The following is an 11,828-nucleotide window of genomic DNA, read 5'->3' on the forward strand; positions in this document are numbered from 1 at the left end:
AGAAACTTGAAACATTAGTATTATTAATTTGTTGATCATAATTTCATTTACAGATTTAAACACATAGAAAATCATCATACTTCCTATATTTGTGAAACACGATTCGTATGTTCGTCGGATTCACTTATTTTTTATATTTGGCTAATAAACATTCTATTGAGATTGTACATAAATCCTTCAAGATGATGTTTTTTTACGATTGATATACTTTAACAGGGCTCTTATAATTGATCTCAGTTTCAATAAATTTACCTCAATATAAAAAATCATTAGTTAGAATAAATATGTAAATTCAAAATTGTATAACGAAACTTATAAAGAACTTTTTCAAGGACTTACCATTTAAGAAAAAAAAAGGTTGTAAATTGAATTTATATATATATATTTTTTTTTTTATCTAAACCGGATTTGTTTACACGTAATTTCTACTTTTACCTATAAATTATCGCATAATTACTTTTTTACTGTAGGACCATATAAATAAATATTGATAGCATAAGCATGTTGGTTATCGTTGTTTTAGCAAAGATAACGAATGTAAATTCTCAATCCTCGTTAAAATTAATAATCGTACCGTCGTTATAACTACTCCAAATTAAGTCCTGAAAATTGTATTATATACTATATCTATAGACTATTTTTGTTTAGTTTTGTTAATTTTATTGTCATGTTAAATATATATTTATGTCAACAGATGAACGTCAACAAAACAACTTTACTATAAATCCAGCCCATTAAATACTGAGTAAAAATGTTATTGTAATTTATGTTAAGGATGTTCGCTACTCATAATTTTGACACCGTTTGCGCACCGTAGTTGAGAACGAATGCCGTAATATATTTTTTATTTTTTATAAATTTAAAACAATGTATTTGACTCAAAGTTATCAGATATTATATCTTACCTTATTTTTAGTGAAATTTTGATTTTAAACCAATTTTAAATGTCAAATTAATCCAGAATATACGACAATAATATTTACGCGGTATTTCGCCTATTTCCGGCATTGTTTACATTGACACCAGACGACATCAGAAGACCCGTCAACAGATCGTTTACCAGTATATTTGAACATTTTTTAACCATTTTACATCAAACTTTTATATCTTATTTACTTTTAATATACATCGATGCTATTTTTATAAGATCATTATTCAATGGGGAGGTTTAGACACGGATTTTTGTCTTGTAAACAAAAACAGAAAATTGCGTCAATTAGGAAGGGTCAGAACATCAGACAAACGGCTCGAACAGTATTACTAGATCATGCATATACAACTTCATATCCATCGTCTTCATATAAACAACCAGACCTGTCAAATTTTATAAATGAGGAAGTCGTAGATGAAAACAATGTTAACATAACATCAGACGACAGCTGGAGAAATGGAAGAAGGGTCGTAGAACTTGGGGTATTGGCAGATAATCTCGCTGCGTGCAAACAATGTGGTCTTCCACTCTCTTTACAAAACTGTTTAAACATAACAACATGTGGCCTGGCTGCTGTCTTGAAAGTTTTATGTGTCAACCAAAGTTGTAAAAACATCAATGCCATACCAACAGGAAAACAGCACAACAGAATATGGGATGTAAATACAAAGTTAGCAACAGGTAAATGTAATCATCGCATCGCAGTGGCGGATCCAGAATTTTTCATAGATGGGGGCCCACTGACTGACATAAGAGGGGGCCCACTCCAGTCATGCTTCAGTATGTGCAATCCTCTATTTTTTATCTCTCAAATATGTGTATTAAACATATAATATATTATGGATATTTTACACTAAGCATGTAGTGGCTGTTAAACTTCATATCTGATATCTCATCCTAATTTTCTCAATCATGTTTTTTTTTTCCTTAAAAAAATATTTTGATCCCATAAAGTCATGCCATATTTGATGAAAAAAATATTGTGGTCAAGAAGATGACAAAAAAAATATTCAGAATCTTGCTTTCCCCTAAATTAAAACCTTATACAGGTAACATATAGCAGGGGCGAATCCAACCATTTTAAACAGGAGGTGTTCCTAACCCAAGAGAAAAAAAGGGGGGGGGGGGGGTGTTCCATGTACATGTCCCCATTCCAATGCATTGATCGTCCAAAAAAAGGGGGGTTCCAACCCCAGAACCCCCTGGATCCGAGCCTGTGAGTGTGAAGTGTTAAACTTTGATAAAAATAATTTGATGGAAAACTTACAAATAAAAAATTATGTTTACACATTGTGTGGAAAAAAAATCTGACTAGAACAAACAGCCATAACCATGTAACCCCCTTTGAAGTGAATTAAATTGGTTTCTTCCCTAGAAAACTTTATACTGTAAATTCAGAAATTATTGTGAAAAAATGTGACTGAGTTGTAAATAATTTAAACTTGAATTTTGAAATATTTTACATGAATTTTTCTCAAAATCATGAAAATTTAAATACTGAAAATCTAAAATAACAAAATTGCAATAATGAATGTTCAAACTTCAAAGTAATTTCTGAATTTACAGTAGTTTAAATTATTTAAAACTTTAGTCTAAATGATAAGTACATTTCACACAATAAAATGACTTCAGATCTATACATGTACTTGTACATACATAAATATTGGCCTTGACAGTCTCTGAGAGAACAGATTATAATTTTGCTACATTTAGCTGAAATTTTGATTAAAATTTACTTGATAAGTATCAAGCAAGCAGACTTACTACATGTCAACGGTTGACCAACCTTGGGGGTTTAGTCAGACAATCATGTACATGTACAAAATGTAGATATGATGTAAAAAGAAGGCAAGTTAACCATTTATGAAAGCTTCATATTTGCTATTGGGTCTGTCTAACTCTTTATAAGTTCTATATAAATGTCCATGCACATGTATATGAATCATAATTTTAATTGCAAAAGTAACTAAATGTATGTATGGACCATTGTTGGGAATTCCAGATATTTTCATCCTTCCACAAACATCTAATTTTAAATCTAAAAGGTTTAATAATACAAAGACACTTATAACCACACCACTTCTGACTGAGGTCACACACACAAATTATTGCGGTCAGAGTTTTAACTGTTAGATTTAAACCTTCCCCTTTTATATAAAAAAATTGGGTAATGAGTGGTATGATTGCAAATGGGACAACTCTCCACAAGAGACAAAATGACAAAGAAATTAACAACTTCAGGTCACTGTACGTCCTTCAACAATAAGCAAAGCCGGTACCTCATAATAAACTATAACAGACCCTGAAATTACAAAGAGAAACTAATGTCCGAATTCATGCAGAAAAAAATGAACGGAAAACAAATTTATGATGAAGCACATATCAACAAACGACAACCACTGAATAACAGGCTCCTAATTACTTGGGACAGGCACATACATGTAAAAAATGTACTATTACATACAAAATAATAGTGGTGCGGTTAGACATGTTAGATATGAAAAAGTGAAAAGATTATATAGGGTAAAACTAAGGCCCAACTTCAGGGTAGGCGGTTAGTCATCCCTTAGGGGGCTAGATTTATAACAAAAATCAACCTCCAGATTTAATAAATTTTGTTTTCTATTATTTTAGCATCAATTCATACTGGTCTTGGTGAAAGGCAAGTAAATGGTTTTCTATCCACATTAAATATACCTCCAGTTAGCCACAGAATGTTTGACCAACGACAAAATGAAATTGGAACAATTCTTGAAGAAATTGCAGAGAAATCGATGAAGGAATGGACAGAGAAAGAAAAGAGTATGACGAAAGAGTAAGTTAATAGAAATGATTTTGGAGTTTGAGGAATAGTAAATTTAGAAATTATTGAGTGCATTTATCTATTATTGTGATTTCATTATTTTAAACTAAAATGTGATTTAAATTTTTGCAATGTTGATAAAAATCCTTTTTACATAGAAATAAATTATAATAAATTTCAAAATGTGAGTTTGAATTATTGCCATATACATGTATTTCTAAACCTGTCGCAATTTTTTCGCAATAATAAAAACAATGCAATAATTTCAGAAATAGCAGTATAGCTATAGTACTTCAATTTTAATGAAAGAAATTATTTAGTCTTCTTATAAATATTGATTGAAATTCATATTGATTAGTGGTTCTTAATATCTTGTCGTTCATGCAGGTTTCACGCTTCATTGAAGACCCATTGGTGGCCTTAATTCGGCTGTTGTGTGCTCTATAGTAGGGTTGATGTCGCTTTGACACATTCCCCATTTCCATTCTCAATTTTAATTGTTTCCTGCATGCTTAATCAGGACAAGAGCAAGTTATACAAATTACAATACATCCAAATTTCAGGTATAAATCAATGTTTATAGTCAATTTAGAATTTGATAAAAAGGCAGTTTTTAACATTACTTTAAAAATGGTGTACAAATAAAATAACATAATGTTTAGAAATTATTAAAAAGTATTATTTACAGTTTACCCCAGCTGCTATAAAATGATATACAGGTATCCATGTGTTACTAATTTCCATTTTTTTTACTTAAAGATGTAGTGGAAACGATGACATAACCGTAGCAGTTGATGCAGGGTGGCAAAAAAGAGGTAGTGGCAGATCGTATGATAGTCTCACAGGTAAGTTAAAGAAATTTTTATGTGTTTTATTACTTTGAACGACAAAACTTTATAAAAAGAAAACTAGACCTATAGTTGTTAATGTTTATGTCATTTTGGTCTTTTGTGGATAGTTGTCTCATTGGCAATCATACCACATCTTCCTTTTTATATAGACATAGATTTTCAAGCGATACACATATAACCAATTAAACATACACCGGGGAATTTTTTCTTAATACTACTCCACATGAAAATTTTCATACAAATAATTATGTCCGGTGTCTGACAGCTTAGGGGGTATTTAGTGTTATACATGTATATCCTTGTCCTTTGGTAAGAGTCAGCTGTACTGTAGACATCAGTCTGTCTGTTACATTGTCAGTCTATTTATATTTACTTATTCGTTTTATATTGTCTTATCAGGGCCTTTTATAGCTGACTATGCGGTATGGGCTTTGCCCATTGTTGAAGGCCGTACAGTGACCTATAGTTGTTAATGTCTCTGTCATTTTGGTCTTTTGTGGATAGTTGTGTAATTGGCAATCATACCACATCTTTTTTTATATAAATCAAATGTTTTCAAATTTGAAAACAATTATTATGATTATAATACATACTCTTTAAGTTTGATTTTCAGTCTGATACCCTGTAGGGTTTTTAAACAGGAGCCTTTATGTCCTTGATACAGTCTTCTTTTATTTTTATAAAATGTAAATGTATTCTCCAATTTGAATGAATTGATTTATTGTATGAATTATTGTACAGGTCATTGCTCAATGATTGGAACAAGAACAGGCATGATATTAGATTATAGTTTAAGATCAAGAACATGCAGAGTATGTGTGACAGCTAGAAGGATGAAAAAGATACCTAAAGTACATACTTGCAGAAAGAATTATAGTGGGAGTTCCAAAGCAATGGAAGCTGACATGGTGGTACAAATGGTAGCTGATGCAAGAATAAAAGGTACGAACATTATGACGATAGTTGGAGATGAGGATGCTACAACCATAGCCAGACTGAGAAATAAAGTAGACAAGTCAATAATAAAGCTTTCGGATAGTAATCATGTCAAGAAAACCCTAGGAAAGAGTCTTTTTGCTCTGAGAAATAAACATTCTCGCCTTACTACAAAGATCATTTACTATTTTATGAAATGTTTTAATTTCTTGGTTGCACAAGCTAGAGGAAGACCAGAAGAAATATCAAAGAATTTACCTGCACTATCTAAACACCCCTTTGGTGACCACACCAGTTGTGATCCCAGTTGGTGCCAGTCTTTTGAAGACTCTAGTATGAAATTTCGCTCTTTACCATATGGTAAACCTCTAAAAGACAAGCAACTGCAGGCCTCATTGAGCACATTATTCAGTAATTACATAACACAGTCTGAAAAGCTAGCTAAACTTGAGAGTACACAAGGCAATGAAAGCTTTAATAATACAGTGGCTTCAAAAGCACCAAAAAACAGACATTATGGTAGTTCTGGAAGTCTTGGCTATAGGGTTGCTGCAAGTGTCATTCAAAAAAATAAAGGTCACAAGTACCTCGTAGATGTAAGCACAAAATTGAAAGCATATTTGAATTATTGTTAGTCTCCTAAACCAGCTTGAACACTGAATTTCATATGTTTCTTCTAAAATCATATGAATACATGTACATTGTAGCCATTTGGATCCACTGAAACTAGATTTATACATACCGTAAACCAGCTGTAGCAAACTATTTAGTAATAATAGTTTTCATATTTGAAAAGTAATTTGTCTAAATATTGAACACAAAATTAAGTATCTCTCTAGCTTAGAATTGTGCAATAGGAGATACATTGATTTATAGCCTATATAAAATTTCAATTAACTTGGACAAAGGGAGATAACTCTCAAATTTGTAACAATGTACAAACAGAATATTTATAGTTCACATTTAAAGGTCATATATGTCCTGTAATCAAGTAAAACTGCCACTTTAGAATACATTTAAATGTATTAGTTTATCTCTATATATAGAGCTAAAACATATCTATATACTGCATGAATAAATGGGTATATAAAACAACTTATTTTCCAAATTGCATGATTCTTAGATGGGTCTGCTACTTCAAGTTTGACATAGAAAACAAAATCATCACAATTCATGTTTGTTTGGGAGACTCTTTATTTTCCTAACTTTTGACAGGACATACTATGGTATACATTTCTGTCTGTCTTTGTAAACTCAGTTTGAATTGCAGAATTCTTTTGGAACTAGTATGAGAATTGATACTAACTGAAACTAAAATTTCTCCTATAAAACCACAAAAATAAATCATTTCATGGATAATGGGGTACCATATTTGCTTCTGGCCAATCTGTTTATTATGATTATAACATTTTATCATTATTTAATGTTGGTTTTTTTTCATTAATTGTTAACCTGTCAAAGGAAAGTTAGAGAGAAATAGGATAGCAATATTTTTTCTACTTTTAGTTTTTCTAAAGAATTTGATGAATGCTGGCACATTGTCTTGAACACTATATAACTTATTTAAAAGTTTGATAGAATGTTTACCAACCAAATAAACATGATAAAAGGAATTACATTTTGCTCCAATTTTTATTCCTTTCCTTTGACAAAATAAAACAAATTGACAATTTATATATTGATTGCCACATTGCATTTTTGATTATATATTCATACTTTTGTTCTTGTTATTTCTTATGATATTAGATTACTATAAGTTCAAATTACTCATATCAGGCCAATGGCAATGGAGAATAAATTACATAACACGTAACAGAAAAACATATATTTTTATTAAAATAATTGTAATGTCATTAAAATCAGTATATATATATATTGCTTTGTAATGGATAACAATATTTTCACACTAGAATAAAATAGTTTTTCAGTTCACAAATCAATGGGTGATAACTCTTTTCATGCCAGGTTAACTTAGTATATTAAATTCAGCAAAAAATATAAATATTTTACCTTTCATATAAAGTTGGAAGGAATTTACTTACTAATACTAATGAATGAACAAATATTTATTTATATATATAAATACATTACAGGCAAATAGAACAGCTGGTCTTTCACCTGGTGTTCACACATCAAAAGTTAGCGCGCTGAGAGATCTCCAGTACAAAAAGAGAAAGGCAATAGCGATTACAAAGAAAGCTAAACTGAGAAGATTAGAGTTGAAGACAGAACGGTAATTTGAAAGATGCATTTACATAATAGATTAAAATATAAAGAGCCTGTTCAATGTTTCTTTTTAAAAAGATATTGATATAGATGTTTATGAGACCTAAATCCCAAAAACAAAAGGAGTGCAAATCAGCCATCAGATAGATAACTTTAATAAACCAAATTACCCCCAAGAAGGGTATTTTGTAAGATAAATATATAATGAAGATATCTGTAAATTTGATGAAAATCCTAGTTGCTTTGAAATAGTTATAATTTTTTTAAAGACTTTTGTGGGAACTGCACATTCTATTTTATTTTTATCTAAAGATTGATTAAATCCTTAAACTTCACAGCAATACTCAGCCAATAGTCTTTACTTCATAACAAGCTAGGATTCAGTAAGATCCATATATAACTGAAATAGCAGTATAATTTTATGAAAATCCAAGTTAATTTGAAAAAAATAGTAAACAAAAGAGTTTCATATTCATTGTTGAAAATGTTTTTTTCAGTAATCAAGATATATCAAGCTGTGAAGTGAGGGAAGGAATCAGTTACCAGTCAGGCATAGATATGGAAGAATCTAGATTGGATCCTGAAAACATAACAGAAATACCCCCTCCTAGAACTTCAAGAATAGAAGCCTCACCAAAGCATGATTCTGTTACAGAAATTTTCTTTGACATAGAAGCTACAGGACTAAGTATGTTATAATAAAAAAAACATTTTTTTTCAATACATTTATTGTCCACGCCACAACGTGATGGAGAGACCTTTAAAGTGATGCTCCTTGTCTGTCTGTCTGTCGGTCAGTCAGTTACTTTATTAGGTCATTCAAATCTTGCAAAGCTGTTAGTCACCATATGTACTCGATCTTTTTACAACTGCCATTTATAATAATAATTTAACACAACTTATTGGAGATATTAGACGCTGATGTTTTTGACAATTCTACACTATACTAACACTTTTTAAATCCAACTCCTCAGAGAGTTATGGAACTTGATTTTTTTTAGCTTTCAAGATCTACACTATATATGAATACAAAGTCTGCCATGTACCTTGAAATAAAAGAAATATGTGGATTTCTTGTGTAAAAACATGTACATTAGGCCAATTAAAATTAATTGATAGATTTTCATCCCCGCCCGCCCCTCTGAAATCTTCCCGCCCCGATTTTTTTTATTTTTGAAAAAAATACGATTTCCGGATTTTGTTCATTTCCGTTACCGGTAACCGTCGATATTTTCGTTTCATGTAAAACTTCCTGTTTCAAATTTCGGTTTTTTTTATTTCTTAGAGTATTCTTACTGAATGATTAAGTCGATATATTCTGCTGATCTATGATGAAAACATCATTTACCGAGAATAGAGATTGATTACGAGAAGGGCGTGAAATATTCGGGTTACGAGTAATACGCTGTGTCCAAGAACGGAAATCGCCGTAGCGTATGTCACAAATGACACAAATGTTTGTGAGTAAAACACCTTGGATTTGTTTTATTTATGCAATGACTTTGTGTCAAGAAATTTGGACTGTGAATGAAACCCAAAAGTGTTAGAATCGTGGAACACATTTGACTGGAATAAAGAAATTGACACAAGCATGAACTTTTTAGATTGGTGACCGTATATTGAGTTAAAAAAAAATCAACAAACATACGCATTTTTAATTTATTAATTTATAGCAAGCTCTTAGATTCAGATTTAGCTTTTATTTCGTTTTTTGTAGAAATAGAGAAAATATCCTCTGTCCCAATACCCACGATAGAGCCATTAAACAACGTTATGTTCTACATTGTAATTAAGTTAGGCAGCGGGGAGGGGGGGGGGGGCTATGGTTTTTTTTGGAACAAAAAGTTTGTTTCCAGTTTTTGGAGAAAAAAATAATTTGTTTTTGATTCTGAGAAAAAAAAATTGTTTGTTTCACCCTCAGCTGCCACTATATGTAATGCTAAAATTGAAAGAAAAAAATTGTTCTCGACTTGTCGCGAAAAAAATAGATTGTTTTTCGCCGCAGGCGAAAAAAAAAGTTTGCACAGAAAAAAAAAACCATAGCCCCCCCCCAGAAAATCAAATGGTTGCTGCCTTAGCATCTTGCACATTAAGGACCAACCCTATTAATTTAACACTGTTTGAGTTCATTTTATTCTGTACTTATCGTACTTGTGTTGCATACCAATGCATTTGCTTCATTTTATTAGGACAACAAAACATTGCTTAGAAAGCAAAATACATTTGATGTAGGTAGTCCAACTGAAGAGCTAGAGCATTTCTCCACATTTCTGCTGCATGCTTTACTATAAAATAGGTTTCTAAAGTGGCAATTACATGTAGAACAGTGGTTGCCAATCAGAGATATATATTTATAATTTTGAGAAAGCGGAACCAGCAAATGGAGTATATGTGTCTCAATTGATACGTTACTCTAGAGCTAGCTCAAAGTACGTTGATTTTGTTGAACGAGGAATACTGCTTTCTCAAAAGTTGCTAAGACAGGGCTATGAATCAATCAAATTAAGGTCATCATTCAAGCAATTTAATGGTCGCCATCATGAGCTGATTGGCCATTATGACAAAAGTGTGTCAGAAATCATGTCTCAGTGATTCAGTCATAAAAACCTTTCATCATTACCGAACTGAACAAAGAAATAACCCGACGGGTGCCGTATACTGTGCAGGAAATGCTTACCATTCCGGAGCACATGATTTCACCCCTGGTTTTTAGTGGAGTTCGTGTTGTTTCCTACTTATTATTTGTAACTGTTGATGTAAATGTCTTTTGGTTTTATGGGTCTTTGGTTACTCCTTGGTTTTGATTGTTATTGTCTGATACACGATATCTTATGGGTGTATTTACATGATATAAGCTTATTATAACACTTTCATATATAAATAACACATGACAAGAAGGTTTCATATGAAATAAAATTTAAAAAATAAAATCCTCCCACCCGCCCCATTTTTTTCAAAAATTTGGATGAAAATCTACTTATTAATTTTAGTTGGCCTTATATGAACTAAATGTTATCACTACTCATTGCTATACATTTTGTGGAGAAATTCGTAAACTTATTTTAATACAGAACCTTTACAACTACTGATACATGTAATTCTTATGTGAACATCTAGGAACTGGAATAAGTTGTATTTATATTGCTTTTTAGGTAGATCATCCCATATCACACAATTAGCAGCAAAGAGTGCAGCAGAATCTTTTTCCAGATTTGTCCTACCCCAGCACCAAATAACACCAAAGGCGGCAGAGATTACTGGATTGACATTTGAGAATGGGCAGTTATTATCAAATGGAAATGTGTTGCCTGCTGTCCATATCAAAAAGTGCCTCAATGACTTTATTTCTTTTCTTGAAAAAACTAAGAACAATGTTTTAATTGGCCATAATGTTCAAACATATGACTGTGTGTTATTGTACACTTCACTACAAAAATGTAATTTGCTTGATAAATTCAAGTCAACTGTGATAGGCTTTATTGACACATTGCCATTATTTAAACTTTCTCATCCAGGCCTGAATTCTTATTCACAGACAAATTTGTTTGAAACATTTATGAGCAAATCATATGAAGCCCACAGGGCTGATGAAGATGTTGATGCACTATGCACACTTGTCAATAAGAAAATTGAATTAAATGTTCATTTTGAAAAAGTATATATACCAGAATGTGTCATATCAGACAAATTCAATTCTATAAAAGAATTGCATAAAAATTTGCCTTCTTTGAAGCTGTTGATTGATCGTAAGATACTTTCATTAGGAATGGCACGTATTATTGCCAGTAGTGGACTGTGCTTAGAGCACTTGAAGTTGGCCTTTTCTAGGAATGGTTGTAAAGGTATAAAAGATCTTTTCACAGAAAAGAGTGGTTCAGGTGTACGTGTCACAAAATCAGAAAAGATCATAAGACAGGTGTCAGATTTTTTGAAAGAATAATGTCATTTTCATGAACTTTTTGATGTTGTTTTGAATGTTTTTCAGTCCTTAGTTATATATTTTAAATGAAAAAAGGTCTTTGTTGTACCTAGTATACAGTGATCTAGATTTAAAACAAATTGTTTGGTTAAAAAAGATAAC

General features: G+C 31.4%; 1 protein-coding gene across 1 annotated transcript; it reads left to right on the plus strand.

Annotated features, from left to right (window-relative positions):
* The first annotated feature begins 775 nt into the window (after nucleotides 1-775).
* Nucleotides 776-11,269, plus strand: LOC143071174 (uncharacterized). The gene is made up of 7 exons (XM_076245326.1): nucleotides 776-1,612; nucleotides 3,566-3,746; nucleotides 4,494-4,579; nucleotides 5,327-5,527; nucleotides 7,615-7,754; nucleotides 8,245-8,435; nucleotides 10,900-11,269. Exons 1-5 carry the CDS (start codon nucleotides 1,159-1,161, stop codon nucleotides 7,620-7,622), a joined length of 930 nt encoding a protein of 309 aa, XP_076101441.1. The 5' UTR covers nucleotides 776-1,158; the 3' UTR covers nucleotides 7,623-7,754; nucleotides 8,245-8,435; nucleotides 10,900-11,269.
* The last annotated feature ends 559 nt before the right edge of the window (nucleotides 11,270-11,828 follow it).

Source organism: Mytilus galloprovincialis, chromosome 4 (assembly GCF_965363235.1).
Source record: "Mytilus galloprovincialis chromosome 4, xbMytGall1.hap1.1, whole genome shotgun sequence".
In the NCBI taxonomy this organism is placed as follows: domain Eukaryota; kingdom Metazoa; phylum Mollusca; class Bivalvia; order Mytilida; family Mytilidae; genus Mytilus; species Mytilus galloprovincialis.